At 36.0% G+C, this 17,529-nt stretch overlaps 3 protein-coding genes across 4 annotated transcripts; 2 read left to right on the plus strand and 1 right to left on the minus strand.

Annotated features, from left to right (window-relative positions):
• The first annotated feature begins 159 nt into the window (after positions 1-159).
• LOC147387180 (protein FAR1-RELATED SEQUENCE 5-like) lies at positions 160-5,382 on the plus strand. The gene is given in 8 exon segments (XM_086420832.1): positions 160-896; positions 899-2,500; positions 2,597-2,665; positions 2,762-2,830; positions 2,969-3,037; positions 3,184-3,249; positions 3,333-3,402; positions 4,853-5,382. Coding segments are annotated over 7 exon segments (2,589 nt in total). The 5' UTR covers positions 160-188; the 3' UTR covers positions 3,339-3,402; positions 4,853-5,382.
• Positions 5,383-8,679: 3,297 nt separating this feature from the next.
• On the plus strand, positions 8,680-10,624 carry LOC147387181 (small ubiquitin-related modifier 1). Its single transcript, XM_086420453.1, has 3 exons — positions 8,680-8,839; positions 10,022-10,171; positions 10,267-10,624. Exons 1-3 carry the CDS (start codon positions 8,759-8,761, stop codon positions 10,330-10,332), a joined length of 297 nt encoding a protein of 98 aa, XP_086276579.1. The 5' UTR covers positions 8,680-8,758; the 3' UTR covers positions 10,333-10,624.
• A 759-nt stretch (positions 10,625-11,383) lies between these two features.
• LOC147387182 (uncharacterized) lies at positions 11,384-17,267 on the minus strand. Of its 2 annotated transcripts, none has more exons than XM_086420452.1 (10): positions 16,845-17,267; positions 16,582-16,684; positions 15,309-15,450; positions 14,884-15,168; positions 14,648-14,795; positions 13,470-14,444; positions 13,115-13,353; positions 12,945-13,018; positions 12,457-12,565; positions 11,384-11,810 (listed from the first exon to the last, which is right to left on the minus strand). In XM_086420452.1, the coding sequence occupies exons 2-10, from the start codon at positions 16,635-16,637 to the stop codon at positions 11,778-11,780; spliced, it is 2,061 nt and encodes a 686-aa protein (XP_086276578.1). In that variant the 5' UTR covers positions 16,638-16,684; positions 16,845-17,267; the 3' UTR covers positions 11,384-11,777. The 2 variants fall into 2 exon arrangements, with proteins under 2 accessions (XP_086276578.1, XP_086276577.1); XM_086420451.1 differs by having other exon boundaries at positions 16,582-16,637; positions 16,845-17,266.
• Between the last annotated feature and the right edge of the window lie 262 nt (positions 17,268-17,529).

Genomic DNA, 17,529 nt, shown 5'->3' on the forward strand with positions numbered 1-17,529 from the left:
AGTTATTAGTTGTATAATCTATAATTTGAATTGGGTTTCTATATATATTTATTTATTCAAATCCCTCAAAATTTTGATTTTTAGGAAGAAATCAAGTTCTCTACTTTGAAAGATGTAATAGTGCTTAGACGGTGTTGGGGTTCTCATTGTCTTTTACAGCGCCGTATTTGGATAGTGTTGCAAGGTCGATGGCTGGTAGCTATAGTGATAGAAGTTCAAGCGAAAATGATTCATGGGATCTTAATTTAGACCCTTTGGATGATGAACAAGAAGTTACCCAACATATCCTAGATATGGAAGTGCGGAAGAGAGGGGTTGAAATACCCGCAATGGAGGTCACACAAAATTTAGACGATGGTGAAGATTGTGTGCCAAAAGTTGGCATGGTTTTCCAATCGGAAGATGAAGCGTACGGTTTTTACAATGCATATGCAAGGAGGTTAGGGTTTAGTGTGCGGAAAGGTGAATTGAAAAGACTCAAAAGTGGTCGGATTTATTTGCGAGAATTTCTTTGTTCAAGGCAAGGTATTCGAAGTAAGCACTCGAGAGGACCACCAAAGAAACCACGGCCACAAACACGAACAAAGTGCAGGGCATGTATTAGGTTCAAAGTGAAAGATGACGGGAGTTGGGTTGTTAGAATGTTTGTTCAAGAGCACAATCATAGTTTTGCAAGTCAGGCAGAGATTCATCTCTTGAGATCGCAACGGAATATTCAACATTTACAGGGTGGACATATTGATTCGATGCACCCTAACGGATCTGGTCCAACTCAATCCTTTTCAGTCGCTTGTGTAGACCATGGAGGGTCACAACACTTGAACTTTAAACAAAATGATTGTGGCAATTGTTACCAAAAAAGGCAACGGGAGATCTATAAAGAAGGGGTGCTCAAGTAGCTTTGAATTACTTTAGACGGATGCAGAAAGAGAATCCGGCGTTTTCTTATGCCATTCAAGTAGATCAAGACAATCAAATATGCAATTTGTTCTGGACGGATGCCAAGTCAAAAATAGACTATGACTTTTTTGGCGACGTTGTTTGTTTAGACACGACGTTTCGGACGAACAAGGATAGTATGCCATGTGCGCCGTTAGTCGGGGTCAATCATCATGGAATGACGATCATTTTTGGGTGTGCATTGCTCGTGGATGAATCTACTGAATCTTTCATTTGGTTGTTTGAATCATTTTTAAATGCAATGTCTGGAAAACGACCAAAGACAATTCTTACAGATCAAGCCCAAGCTATTGAAAATGCAATAGAAAAAGTGATGCCAGGTACTCATCATCGTCTATGCTTATGGCATATATATCAAAATGCCGCTAAGCACCTTTCTCATGTTTATGAAGGCAATAGGCAATTTAAAAAAGATTTCAAAAAATGCATTTATAACGCTGAAACCGAGGAGGAATTTCAATCAGATTGGGAGTCTATGCTTGATAGATACGGGTTGTCTAACAATGAATGGTTGAGGGGTTTGTATGAGAGTCGAGAGAAGTGGGCACTGGTGTATGGAAGAGAGCACTTTTGTGCTGGGATGACCACCACACAGCGAAGTGAAAGTGTAAATGCTTCTTTCAAGGGTTATCTTAAGGGTACTCAATGCATTACAGACTTTGTTCGTCAATACGAGAAAGCTGTGTCGCACATGCGTCAAAGAGAGACCGAAGAGGATTTCAAAAACAAACAGAGTGAACCTACGCTGACATCTAGGTCATCTATTGAGAGGCAGGCTTCTCAGGTGTATACTAGGAATGCTTTCAAAACATTCCAAGAGAGGTTCAGAGATTTGGCATGTTATCTTGAACAAATTGAAGAAGAAAAAGGTTCAATTTGCATTTACAAGGTGGAGATGTTGGATGGAATTTGGCATGATAGAAATCGGCGTGTGAGTTTTAGCTCTGATGATAATACGATCGAGTGTACTTGCAAGAGTTTTGAGTTCACTGGTATCTTATGCGTGCATGCATTAAGAGTGTTACTTGCAAGGCGCATAGCTGAAATCCCATCTAAGTACTTTCTGAAGAGATGGATGAAAGACGCCAAGGCCGGCGTTGTAATTGAAGATAGTGGGATTGATGTACAAAATGATTATCAGAAGTCCTCAACTTTGCAATATAGCGACTTATTCCATACAGCTCTTACCATTGCCGTGAAAGGAGCTGTTGATGAGCAGTCAAGTTTAGTGGTTAAACGACATTTGGCTGTGTGCTTAGAAGAATTGGATATGATTCAAAGAGAAACGGCACCTGAGACCATACAGGTTGAAGACAGTAGGAGTAATGTGTGCCACACAATCGACCAGACAACTTTAAGGGATCCTATGAAGAAGACAAACAAAAACGAACCAAGTAAAAAGTTTAAGAGTGCATTGGACAGAGGATCGAATAGGAAGAAGACCCAGAAAGCCAAGAAAGATGGAGGAAGTGAGCCTCCTTTTGCATCGTCTAGCCCCGGGAGCTTCTTCTCACCAAACTTGCCGCAAATGGCATACCAGGTAAAAACTACCTTTAGAAACATGTTCTTTATGCGTGTTGATTTGCGACTTACTTCACGTATTGGTTGCAATGTAATATTTGGAACAATTATGCAGGGATCATCCGGGAATCACAATCAGCCGATCATGATGCACTCTACTGAAGTTGTTCCACAGTTCAATCAGGTAAGTTGGAGGCTGGCATAATTCTTGAAACAAAATTCGGGTTTCCTTCGTACTTGACAATTTGAACAAAACACTGATATTTAAAAATTAATGTAGGCATTGTTTGGGCATCAAGGTCAATCAGTTCTAATGCATGCTAATGACGTTGTTCACCATGTCAATCAGGTAAATGGTTGTTGATCATCTAGTTTTTAGAGACTTTTTTTTTGTGCTAATTTTTTAATTTGAAATCATGCTTTTATTATTTTGGAGTTGAGATTCTGTTTGATGTTTAAGTTAACTAATTTATTTGTGTAACTACACGGGCAGTCTGGGCATTTTGGTCCATCAGTCCTAATGCACCCTAGCCAGCATGTTATGCATTTAAATCAGGTAAAAGGTTGTTAATCATCTATTTAGGGAAGACATTTGCTTTGTTTGTAATTTCTCATTTGAAGTCATGCTTTATTATATATGCCAGATCCTCTATAACATTCTTTGATGTTTAAGTTAACAAAGATATTTGAATAATTATATAGGGACAATCACATCTTGATCAGTCGGTCCTGATGCACCCTAGCCAACATGTGTCACATTTTAACCAGGTAAAAATTTGTTGTTGACGGTCTATTTTTAGGACACTGTTGCTTTGTTCAAAAATGATATTTTTTATTCTTCCATATGCCAGATATAAAATGAAGTTTTCTGTCCCTATGGTTGAAGCCATTCAATGATCCTACAAAATAAGGAAACTCCAGGTAGGTTGGTCACTCGCACCACAGGTCCCAGCTTGTTGCATTTGCATGTTTCAGCTATGCCAATTAATTATATTTTAATTTTCAAACTTCAGAAATCTTTCGATCATGGTTTTAAAACTTGTTTTGACGTCTCATTCATGAATGAGACCGAGTTGTCTCGGACGAGATATCTGATATTTTATTTGAGTCATCTCGGACGAGATTTTTTAAAAAAAAAAAGGCTTAGAATTAGAACAAACCATGTCTTTGAGACGACTTGTCAACTCGTCTCGTTGGTGGGTGATACCGAGACAAGTCAGACGAGTCACCTCGGTCTTGGCTGAGATTTAAAACCATGCTTTCAATACACTAATATGGTATGGGATTGATTCCTCAGCCTCAGCTGATGAAAGAGTTCATCAGGTGTGTTCCCTTGGAGAGAAACACATGCTCGTTATATATTGCCATTGATAAATTTTTAAGTATACGTCTCTCTCAAACCTCAATGGGAACTCTTTGGTTCTCAACTATTAGAGACCAATCAATGCGCGAAGTTGTTTGGTAATCAGAACCATAGTCATCAATGTCGCTGACTATTTCAAAAAGTCCTGTTTAAATCGTGGTTTTATATGTTGTCAATTAAATCACAATTTAATCGTCAGGGTTTTTTCATAGTTAGTTTAACATTACATGATTATTTTTAGAATCCCTTAAACCCAAAAGAATGTTTTACCACTTTTATACAAAATTGGTAATGTTTTAATTAACGTAACCTTCTCTAAAACTAAAATTGAACTCAAAAATCAGAATAGAGCCCTAATTTTTTTCTTTTATGGTTTATTCTTATAGTTTAAACTTTAAAATAGTATTTGATGATATAAATGATAACACTACTTAGTAGAAAAAAATTTATTGTTCCAAAATTATTTTGATTTTGATTTTTTTTTTTTAAACTTTTTCCCTTGCCGACTTATTCCCGAACCCCGACTTGGTAACTATGATCAGAACAACCAAATGACATGGGTAATCCGTAATGATCTTTCTAACACAATCATGCCATATGTCTTTGATATTTGTGATGATCTTAGAGCTTTGAACAAAATAGAGAGGGTAAGATTCTTGATGGGGAATCCTTTGTCTGACATTGTTAGTCACAAAAATATCCTTGAGTCAAATGTGATTTCCTTTTTTTGGTTTCAGTGTGTACTTTTTGTCGCTTTTTTTTATTTTTTCCTGAATGAAAGGATACCCATCTTACGTTTTTTTGCCGAATGTTTTAAAAAATATAAATCCATTTTGTGCTGTTTTCTGCTGAGTTTGGAAGGCAGGCCTGCAAACATTGCAAAGTGGTGGCAACTGATGATTTTTTCCTCGGCCGAGGTTAAAGAGAATAGAAATTAATAATAATATATCTGTAGAATAATAATAATTATTATTATTACAACACTGATTCTTGCATGCTTGGGTGCAGTTTGGCATACATATTTGTTTACATCTCAACAAGTATGAGGTCGCGTGATGTTCGCTGTAATTTCTCCACAAGGACAAGTTGTGCGGAATTGTAGTTTGTACACATGTAGGTTGGAAGATTATTGTACCGAACATCTTATATATATGTCAAAGTCTTGTACATACAATAGGATTGTGAAATTAAACAGAAATTAGACTCTTGAGATCGGTTTCCCTACATTCCAACAAGTGTGCAGATCTCGAGCTACTTCAAGGTGCTACAAAGAACCAGTTTGAAGGCCATTTCCCCTTGAAGACCCAATTTCAAGTCAAAGCTTTTGATAGCCGAAGATGAAACTTCATTCAATCAAGAAAGCAGGAAGACAACAACGATGCTTTATCTCAAACGTTTGGAGTCAGTTAATCGAATACTGTTTTATTTATTTATTTTGATAGGTAATCAAATCATGTTCTTCCATCCCACTCTATCCTGAAAAATGTACTAAAATGTAAACCTTGGAGAGGAATAAAACTTGTTTGGCAACATGCCAATCAACTATTTTTACAACACAAATTTCAATAAAATATATAACATCACTATCACATAAAGATTAGACTCATAAAAGAAAGATTATGAAACAAAAGAGGACTAAAATGAGTCCTTTTAACGGACACCCAAATTGAAGAACTTCAAATACGAGGGAAAAAAAAAACATATATATATATATATATATATATATATATATATATATATATATGGGAGCGGTTCAGCGGCCCCAAAGTGTTTCAAGTTTCGTGCTTAGCTTTTATGGCCATCGGATAAAAGCAAATCCAACGGTTCAGCGGCTCTAAACGGTTGTAAAGTTAAAATATTTACTAATTAATTAACACCCCCTCATAGAACTAAGTATTCAATTTTAAGTCCCCCTTCCTTCTTTCCTTCTTTTCTTCGAATGTCTCTCTCCCTCACAAAACCCATCGAACTCTCTCTCTATCGAAAATCCATCGAACTCTCTCTCTCGAAAACCCATCGAAGCTCTCTCTCTATAGTTACTATCTCTTTTTGGATAACCTCCCAAAGATGTAGGAAGATTGGGCAGACCCATAAGTGTTGGTGGTGGGGTTCTTGACTGGACAAGTGGAGGTACACCATTTGTACCTAATCCCAACATTATAAATAAAACTACCAAACAGCAAGCCCACTCTGTCAAGTTGATCCTACAAGAAATATAGAGAATCGATCAAGCAGAGCAAACCATGATGAGGAACAAATGAATGATATACAAAATGTAATTGATGAAATTCCATTTATCAATATTCACTAAAATCTGATGGATGGCAGTCAAGGCCATTCTTTGATAGGCCTCGCCCATTGGTGAAAGTGGGTGCTGAGTTATTGAACATATAAGAAAGATGGGTTTTCGAACTTCACTTTTGAAAGAGAGATAGTAACTATATATATATATATATATATATATATATATATATATATATATATATATATATATATATAGAGAGAGAGAGAGAGAGAGAGAGAGAGAGTTCGATGGGTTTTGTGATGGAGAGAGACATTCGAAGAAGAGAAGGAGAGAAGGAAGGGGGAACTTAAAACTGAATACTTAGTTCTATGAGGGGGTGTTAATTAATTAGTAAAGGTTTTAACTTTACAATCGTTTAGAGCCGTTGATCCGTTGGATTCGCTTCTATCCGATGGCCATAAAAGCTAGACATGAAGCTTGGAACACTTTGAGGCCGCTGAACCGCTCCCTATATATATATACACACATATACACACACATACACATGGTCCATTAGAGCTTTGATGATTATGGTGGAGGTGTGTTTTAACCAAATTAAAAAGGAAAATTTTGTACCATGGTAGTAAGTGTGTTTGGTAACACTCCTGAAGTCTGAATGGATATGGGACATCTTTAAAATTTAGACTTCAAAAGTATTATTTTTGTTTGTTCTGTTTCATATTTAGATTTCAAAATTGAAATTCAGAAGTTTTGAATCAGTGATGGGCATGCTGGATGAAACTTCTGAAGTTTGATTTCTAGATTCCAAATTTCAAATGTTTTATGCTATGTTTGGTAACACTTCTAAAGTCTGGAGTCTAGAAATATTTGAAGTCTGAAACTAGAAATCAGACTTCAAAAGTTTCATCCAACATCCCTCCATTGCTGGTTCAAAACTTCTGAATTTTAATTCTAAAGTCCGAAATCTGAATTAAAACAAACAGAAATAAAACTTTTAAAGTTTGAATTTTAAAAGTGGATCACCTTCATTCAGACTTCAGAAGTGTTACCAAACACACACTTAGAGTTTAGAAGTATAGCTAAACATAACCTATGACTAATTACAGTTTATAGAATTAAATATTGGATAATCAAGAAACATCATGTTAGTAAATTATGAAATCCAATGTGACTTAGGTTACTGTTTGTTAAACTGAAAAAAATAAGTGTTGAATAGCATTAAGCGTTGAAACTTATAAGCACTAAATTTAAGTGTTGAAAAAGTTGTTTGTTTAGATGCTGAATCATGTTTGTTCCACATTGCTGAAACTGGTAAATTGTCTTTGTTACCCTTACAATCATATTATACATTGTTTGCATGTTTCAAATGTTTATTTATTATTAAATACAATAAAATATATTATTTCTTATAAATTAAATATAATTTATTTTTAAATAATAAATAATACTCAATCTTCAATTTATAATAATAATTTTATTATTTATAAAAGCCCATAAATTTCAAATTAAATAATAATGTTATTCAAGTCACCAACATTTGAAATCAACTTTAAAAGAACTTAATTTGGATGAATAATTTTCGATAGAAATGAAGGATGTGTAACTATAAAGCACCCTATGCATTATAAGGGCAACCCACACTACAGCCATTTTTTTTTCTTTTTATATGGGTTAAAGTTTTTGTAATAAGCAAATTTTTAGTGAAGATGGTCTATATGGTCTAGAGATCATCCTCACCAAAAATCAGTCCATTTTGAAACTTCTAACTCGTCAAAAATAGTTTCAAAAAAAAAAAAAAGTGGACGATTTACTGTTCTTGAACTTGTTTTAATAGGGTTAGAAGTTTCAAGATGTGCTGATTTTTGTGAGGATGATCTCCTTATTATAAAGATCATCCTCACTAAAAATCAACTCATTCCAAAACTTTTAACCCATATAAGACAAAATAATTTAGCCATGGTGTGGGTATAAATTTATGGAGTTGATGGTGTTTTATATACTATCCATGGGATATAAGAGGTAATATCCTTTTAAGAAAAAGGGCATACTTGTCCATGCTCAAAAAAACAAAAGGCATACTTGTCCGTGTTGAAAAAAGCGAAGTACTTATCGTTTCAGCACTTTTTTTCAACATCAAAATAGTACTGAATTTTTTTCACTTATTTTCAACAGTAAGTGTTGAAAATATAGAGTAAACAAACACGCTATTTTGGCAAAAGTGCTGAATTTAATTTTTTTCAACAATAAACACTAAAAAATATGGCAAACAAACATCGACTTATTCTCGAGATATATCAAACAACTTATAAGCGGTTGGGATCGTGTGATTCTTCTTAAAGATTACAAAGTTGATTAACAAACAATCACGATGATGGGAATCAGAAGCCCTGAAATATCCTGGCCGTCCATCTGTCTAAACAAACACCGGAAACCCTTGATTGATTTAGAGGGCTTTTATTCACGCACTAACTTTTACGTATAACACACCAATCTATACTAAAACGTTGATTTCAATGATTTGTGTGTTGTAAGTAAAAGTTTGTGTGTCTATAGAATCTATCTTTATTTATATATTTTGAAAAAGCAAACCGGCCTAGCGTGCTCTTCAAGCAGAGGGAAGGCCTGGAAGGGAAGAAGAAACCGTGCCGTATTGTGTAGAAGAGGAGAAAATGTCGGGTGTTACGAACCAGGAAGAAGATAAGAAACCCAATGATCAATCTGCTCATATCAATCTCAAGGTTAAGGGTCAGGTCTGTGATCTCTTTGTCTTGTTTTTCTAATATATAATTAGCTCGATTAGGGTTTTTAAGGTTCTTTTTCTAGTTTTCTTTGTAGAGGTTTTTATGTATCAGTGTCTCTACTTTAGGGTTTCGGTCTTGTGTGGAGGTTTCTAGGGTGTTAAGACTGTCTATTTGGTTCAATTAGGTTTTTGGGTCTTTTTCAAGTTAAGATTTTTCATTTTATGGGTCAGAGATTTTTTTGAGTTTTCTATGTATTTGGCTTAAGTTTGATTAGGGTTTCTATCGCTTGTGAGGAAGTGTAGAAGATTCTAGGGTTAGACTGTTAAGACTGTCTAGTTGGTTCAGTTAGGGTTTTGGGTTTGTTTCAAATTTTTATATAAAAAAAAAAAAAATTCAGATATTTCTAGAGTTTCTATGTATTTGGATAAAGTTTGATTAGGATTTTGTGTTTGACGATTTAGTAGGTTTATGGATACTGGGTTTTCACCCGTTTGTAATTTTTTGGGTTTATTTCTTTCTTCTTTATAATCACGAAAAATTGGCTTCTTTTACAGTGTTGATCTGCAATCCGTGATTACAGATGAATTTAGGGTTTCCTTTTGTGGTTGTTCTCATAGAAAAAAGTGATTTTTAGATATGGGTCGATAACCAGCACAGATCTTATATGAACATAAGCTTATTGATTTATGTTCCAATACCTTTCTTAGCTAAGAATTGTTGGGTGAGACAAATACCCATGTTTTATTTTGAGCACTTTGGATGTTTTCTTGGGTCCTTTGTGAAAATATGGTGCATTTTGGTTATCTGCAAAGCAATCTTTTTTAGTAGCATTCATGGTTTTAAAATTTGTTTTGACGTCTTGTCCATGAACGAGACTGAGTTGTCTCGGAAGATTTTTCCAATACGTTTGAGTCGTCTCGTCCAACAATGAGAAAAATGCACTGTGATTTTAAATCACGTCTGATACGTTTGACTTGTCAATCCGTCTCATTGGTGGACGATACCGAAATGTATCAGACGAGTCATCTTGGTCTCGGACGAGATTTAAAACCATGGTAGCATTTGGAAAGGTAAATTTGTAGATGGAACAGTTTGCAACTAACCTTGGCACGACAGAGTTATTTGTTGCAGTTGTTACATGAATCTTGTGATTTAGTATGAGTTTTGGGGTCTTGATGTATTTGGTTGTAGGATGGCAATGAAGTCTTTTTCAGGATTAAGAGAAGCACTCAATTAAGGAAGCTCATGAATGCATACTGTGATAGGCAGTCGGTAGATATGAACTCGATTGCCTTTCTGTTTGATGGTCGTCGTCTCCGAGGAGAGCAGACTCCTGATGAAGTATTCCTCTCTCTCTCTCTCTCTCCCGCCCTCTTATTTCAATTAATGTTTGGTTTGTGCTTATTGGAACTGATCTTAATCCTTTGTTATTACAGCTCGAAATGGAGGATGGAGATGAGGTTGATGCCATGCTACACCAAACCGGTGGTGTTACTGTCTAGTTTCCTCTTGTGTTGACGTACTCGTCACAAGAACAAAATGCAAATATAATTTCTCATGGCTCTAGGTTGTGCAAGATTATGTTTCTGGAATTGTAAGAAATATCTAGTAATGGTATGGAGAATTGCTCGTTCTAGACAGAATTGAATGGAAGGTCATGATTCGTTTAACTTTGCCCAAATCTTTGGGACTAGTAGTCGATGATGATGTTGGTGATGACTGATGAATGTTTTGGACACTTGCCTTCCTAGACTATATACTCTCTCTAGATTATATATTGTGGTTTCTTTTCCATTCCCTGCAACTCTGTTCTGAATTTTAGCTAATATCATGTTCTTGCCCTTTTTAAAATTTTATTTTATATAAATGGCTCAATGTCCGTCTTGAGTTATGTTTTGCTGATCTACACAAGGGATGTGTCCGTTCAGCATGTCATCCAAAGTTAAAAGTCTTTCGAAAGCACTCCGCACTCGGGTTAGAGTTCTTTTACTTTGAAATATGTTGGAAAGAGAGATTAAAGAAGAGGGTGAGCTTATCTCTTAAAGTTCATTGCTTTTAGGGGGGGGTAGAATCCACCTAAAGACTCGGTTTTTCCAAGTTGAAAAACTCCCAAGGAAAAAAAGAAGAAAGCCTTCTCATTATATTTTCATCTCCTCCTTGGTTCACACTTTTGATTCACCCCCACCTCGTGCGGTTGACATATTTAGGGAGTCTTTTTCCAATTGAGAGTTCTTTGCAATGTGTGATCAAATCAAAAGTGTCATATTTAGGGAGTCTTTTTCCAATTGAGAGTTCTTTGCAATGTGTGATCAAATCAAAAGTGTCGCTTTAATCACTGGTTGACATCCGGATTTTGTGGATACTTTCAGTCTCCATCCGCGTTTCAGTTATTCCCCTTGATCTTTTTTGAAAACTAGGATTGTAATTGAGTGGGTTCAAATCATCATAATTGATTCCCTAAATTTAATCATAGTTCTCTCACACAGTCACAACAGGTGAAGCTCAATTAGGATGGCCATCTGCAAAAAAAATTTAATTACTATGTAACATTCGTTTGGATGTAACGCTGATGTAAAATAACTATTAGTAGAGTTATTCAAAAACTGAAGTTAATAATTATAATAAAGACCAATTCTTATGAGACGGGGCTGTACAGACAGACTTAACTGTTGCTATTTACAACAACGAAAAAAATTGCCGAATAAAAAAGGAAAAATGAAATAAAGCTCTTCCTGAACTGTAAATGATACAATTTTATACAGAATCTGCAGTAGAAGGCATGGGACTATTTATATATTGATCAAATCCCGTATGCTTGTTTTAACCATTTTTTCCTGTATTTGTTGGGAGTGCCTGCAACTGAAAATAAGTGCTGCTAGGCTCCCTTAATTAACACTTGCAAGTCTTTAACTTCCACCAGAGCTCGAGTGAAGGAATTGGGTCAAAATTATTTGCCATAGGCATTCCTCCTTGATATCGACTGTGCAATCAGATAAACAGATTCAGCTAAAATAAAAAGAATATAAAATAGTATGCAATCAAACATCTGTATCATTTCATTCATACTAGATTAGAGTATGCAGTATTTTTTAAATATGCAGAAAAAAACCATTTAAGAGGGCAAGCTATTAATGAAATTTTTTTTTTTTTTTGCTCATCGTGGATATTCCCACCCACCTTTCAGGTGAGACTAATCCCACAGCCACACATACCACCCCCTCAGAAAGTCCTACGTCCAAAACTGGTTGAGTCGAGGTTCAACTGGAGCCTGAAGGGTGGCCCCAAGGAATTCATTGCTTCGTGGGATTTCGAACACTTGACCTACCCTTCTTGAGGAGCTTATAAGGGTGGGCAATATGCTTCCTTAGTGCCAACTCAAATGCACTATCCAAGATATAATGTCCAATGACCATCAAAGCATGGCCCCTGCCTTTCAAGAAATTCCACGAAACCATCACTCACCTCAACTGTGAGATAAAAGGCCTCATTTCCCATTCCTAACAATAGGACTGAACTATCTCACGACGTTCTAAGCCCAGCTCGTGTACCACTTTATGTGAACATGAGATGCCATAGTAACAATAACATGTACAAAAATAGTTATATGCAGAACCATGGGAACTTACTAGATTTTGAGCTCCATACGTTCGTCTGCGATGTCTAGAATCCAGGGGTTGTGATCTGTGGACTAGGCAAGATAGTCGTTGAAAAAACTCCAGAATGTGATTATAGATGCTGTGTATCGTCATAGAAAAATATGTCATAGTTTGTTAATTAAGCTCGGCATGAAAAACATTTGAACAAATGAACCAAGAAAAATGTTAATAGCAACAATGACATTAAAAGAATGTTCCCAAAGGCCATGAGATGACTTAACTATTTTATCATCAATATGGCTCAAGTTTCAAAATCAAGAGAACAAAAATGAACATTTTTCATTGAAAAGAATATTTGCATGTCAAATCTATATATAAAATTTTCCAATTATTTTAGAAAACAGAGGTTTCCAATGCTCTTTGGTTGTTTGAAGGAGAGGTGGTCTCAAAGTTTGGGTGTCTTGAGGAGAAGCTAGTCCAAGGATAGAAAGTAAGAAAAATATAAGCACAGTAAATACCTAAGACGGTGCCTGTTGCATGTCGCGAAGAAGGCAGCAAACCCATGTACTATGCTTCGAATTGCACGGAAAACCTACAGAAAACAAGTAAAGTTAATTTGAGACACACAGGACTATGGGTGAAATTTGTGTGATGTCGATCATAGGATGCTATAAAGTCTTGATCACACCTGTGAGAAAAGGTCATTCCAAAGCGAACGCCACATTGAAACCTCATATGTGCTCATTGTTGCCTCTGAAGCTGACGCTAGCTGGAAAATGCTACTTACAGAAAACCAAAACTCTCCGAGAAAATCAAATATGCACCAAAAAACAAAAGCCACAAATCTTGCCAATGCAAGAACCAAGCGAATGGGAGCATAGAGTAATTCCCAGAGAGACCAAAATATTGGGCATACAATTGATGATGCTGTTGTACAATAAAAACAAGAGCACACTGTTACAATAAGATTAATCAAAAAATTCGTAAAAGAAAAAAAAAATTTGTTTTTTATAAAGGAATTGTGAAATCGGCTGAAAACATACCAATGCTCCAAATAACAGAAAGGATGAACCAGATTGGCAAGAGTAAAATCTCGACTAGACCCACTATTAGGCTGCATGAAGAATCAAACGCAATCGAAACAACAGAACAAAAGCTCTCTACTGCCTCAATACACATACTCCAAAAGGGGAGAAAGAAACCCACAAGATCCACAAGAGGCCCTGCCATTGGTATGTTAAGAACTGAAATAAATGACTTAATAGTACGTGTAACCATTAAGAACCATGTAACGGCTATCTCAAAATTATGAAGAAATAACATGGTCCCCAAGTACTTAATCCTTGATATCATCTCCCAAGTTTCTATCCAATCAAAAAGAGGCCCACACAAACGTGACGCGGTTGCCTTCAGAACGGGGACATTTTTGTATAGATCATAAAATCCAATGAGAACAGTAACAACTGAAATCATCACATATAAAGTTCTTGCTAGAGGGCACATCCATGGACGATAGAGATGGCAAAATACTGGATATGATTGAAGAAAAATAACCCAAGACGGAAGCCCAGATTCTAGCAAAGTAAGTAGCCAGAGATCAGACATGATTATTTCCCTCAATTTGAATGGAAGATCATGGTCATTGAACCTAAACAAAATCAAGACATCTCTGTATTGAGTAGCTTCAACTGTGATGTCATTAGCATTAGTAGAAGTCGATGTATCTAACTTTCTTGGTGAGATAAAAATTTCACTGTGAGATTCCTCAGAAAATGAATCTTCACCCCCGGAACTACTGGATTTCGTTACCATTCTTCTCTTATATAGTCCAATGGGGGGAGGAGGTGCGTGTAGCACACTCGTTAGGCATTTGACACTTGCAGGGTATACACTAAAATTGCTACCAAGACCACACGTATATTTATCTTCACTATACTCCTCATCATTACATATATTTCCAACATCACCAGTAGGATCACTCGTTGAGAAGTCTTCTTCAGCATCATAGAACACCTCCCCTGGAAAAGATTCAAGTAAAATCAATTGTTGAAACCAAAAATAGAGATTTTATTGTCACACCAACTTTTGCTAACACCACTCCAATTCATATGTAATCACCAGAATTAGCACACATCTTGGGGTGGTGTTAACAAAAGTTGGTGCGGCAATAGAAGCTCTTAAAAATAACACATGTAATTAAAATAGGAGTTCAATAATGTACCTATGATGGAATCCAAATACTCTCGTAAGAGAAGCCGCTCATATTGTGTCCCTGAGAACCATGACATAATACAGCCCGAAGCCTGCTCTATACTGTCAAATTCCCATCTTTTCATGAATTTAGCCTCTATTGCCATTGATGTGTCTGTCTGCACGAATCAAACATGAACTTTTAAACACAAAAATCATAGAAAAAAATTAAAAAACAAAAGATGCAGCTTGAAGAAGATAGAATACCTGAAGTTCATTGAGATAGTTGATACCACGGACATTAGTCCATGAAACTTCAAATGCAATAAAACCATATAAGGTCCGATGCAACTCGCTATTTAAGAGAACAGAATTCCTCAGTTTCTTCACAGGAAGTAAGACTTTCTTTTGAGATAATGCTGCAGCATTGATTAATGTGAACCATCTCTTGAATTTTTTGGATTCACTAGAAGTACCCGTAAAGTTAAGCCTCTCTCCAAAATCCTTTGCCTCCCGCCGCACTCTGGTGTTCGCAAAAGGGGACAACCTGGACTGCAGACGAATAAAATTTAATTTGTCACGTGCTTATCATCTTGTAAGCAGTGAAATATGGCACTTGAAACTGTTCAATTTTATGTGGTTATCATCTTTAAAGCAAGTTTAATGCGATAAACTAGAGTGTTGTTTGCAACCTTGGTAACCATTAATTGCCACAGGTGTGTAGCCCGGGAATCCAATCCTATCAGCCATGGCCGGTTATCCACCAAGATAAAGAATTTATTGCTTTCGCAGGCCAAAAAAAGAGTGAGATATGAACGGTAAGATTGTAAATCCCTGCACAGTACAAGACCAGAGCACTAGATGTAATTAGTCACAATGGAAACATTTTTTTTTCAGGCCTCAGAACAAACATGTTTCTCCAAAACCCAAAATTTGGCTTGATTTAGAGAAATAAAGCACTTACCTAAAAACCAGCAAATGTTTACATTTGATAGTATTTTTACAATGGGCAAACATTTAATGCATGACTTGGAACAAGAGAGACGGCTTTAGTTGATGACACCCGTCTTATTAATTGTGCAACTTATTAAAATTCTTAATCTAGAACATCCATCAAGAGCTTCCAAATGGAATCACTGATAAAATAATTATATTCGATGGCGAATTTTCCAACTATGTTGTAGTATTTGGGTTGTACCAAACCTATGGGGGTGATATACCGATTCTCCGGTCAGGATATGGCATATGGTTCATTTCTGCATCATAATCGAGAGCCCACTCCATGCTCATGCAAGCACACATATATACCAATTCTCTAGACCCTATGGTCCCTCGCCTACCCTTGAAACTCTAACACCTCCACAAAAAGCTCGATACTTTGATTAACTACTCAAGGCATGGAGATCCCAAGATCAAATAAAGGAGAGTTACATCGTGTCTGGCGACTGGTGTAAGAAATTTGTTATCTCCAAACAAACATGGTGGTTCATGTAATGTAATGTAATCACGATACCATACCATCGAATCAGGAACAATGTCATCCCCCAAAAGTAGGAGAAATTATTCATCCAACATAACATGACATATAGATCTCCTCCATCAATCATGTTAACCTAAATTATGTCAAATTTCTAAAGAGGGAAAATAATCCAAGATCTTCGTTCCTATGGACGATCTTTAATCTCCTTATAACATGGTCCTTTCGTTCTTCTCTAGCAATGTCAATCCATACTTGGAAAGGTAAAATGCATGCCTTTTGATTTGTTTATAATAATTCAATTAATAACCCATTAAAAAAAAATCCAAACTTGATTTAAGAATCGGTTCCAAATTTCAAGCTTTAATAAAAAAGAGTTAGAAGTAATTAAAATTACATAAAATAAATCAATCTGTTAAACAAATTATCCTATAGAACTCAACGATTCCACAAAATACGATATAGAAGAACAAAATCTGATTAATTACCCAATCTGCAAACTCGTTAGAGGGAAGAAATATTGCCCATTTTCTCTTGTCTCCATCTAAGCAAAAAAAAAAAAAAGATTAAACGCGTGAAACCTCAAGATCTCTGCAGAAATCAATCCAAAAAAGAAATTATTCTAAGAGTTAACACAACAACAATGAATTTTGAAAATTTTTGAAAAAAAAAAAAGAAGAAAAAAACTGGAAATTCCATGAAAGTGGAATGAGAGAAGAGCAAGAAGAGGAGTTGAAGAAGAAAGAATCACCGTCGAACTTCATAACAGACGCCCTCCAAGACTGATCACGAGGCGTCGACAGACACGTCGACCGTCGAGATCTTAGGACGTTATATATCAACGGACACAGATAGATGTAAGTCACGCGTTCCCAAACAATTTAAACAGACGAACCAGAACAGTTATAAAAGAGAGAGAGAGAGAGAGAGTTTTTGTTGGTTGTAAGACGTGTCAAGAAGATGCCATTCATCAGGGACACGTTGACCGACACGTCATTAATTGGAGTTTATCCATCTGTCTTGGACTCTCTGTAAGAGGTTGAAGAAGAAGAAGAAGACGACGACGACGAAGAGAGGAGGGAGGGGCAAAATCGTAATTTAGAAATTTAAATATCTGCAATAAATCTCTGGATCTGATACTTCGCGCCAGCTTCGTCGTTATCTCGCAGAAGGGATTTAAGGAGACCTCCATCTGAATTTGATACAACACTCTTTATCGTATAAGAAGTTATTGGAAGGCAGGAGAATTCGACACGTCATTAAAGTTATAAATTTGTTGTATTACTAATACATAAATGCTTGATGTTTTTTTAATATCTTTTGAAATACTTTATTTTTTATGGTTGATTCATGATCATAGAGTTTGATCATTTTTTGTTAATTAATTCTAAGATTTATGTTGGGATGACGAGAGCTCCTAGTCGTAACCCTTTGCA

The sequence above is a fragment of the Akebia trifoliata genome, chromosome 13, assembly GCF_017979445.1.
Source record: "Akebia trifoliata isolate Shusen 1 chromosome 13, ASM1797944v1, whole genome shotgun sequence".
Classification (NCBI taxonomy): Eukaryota; Viridiplantae; Streptophyta; class Magnoliopsida; order Ranunculales; family Lardizabalaceae; genus Akebia; species Akebia trifoliata.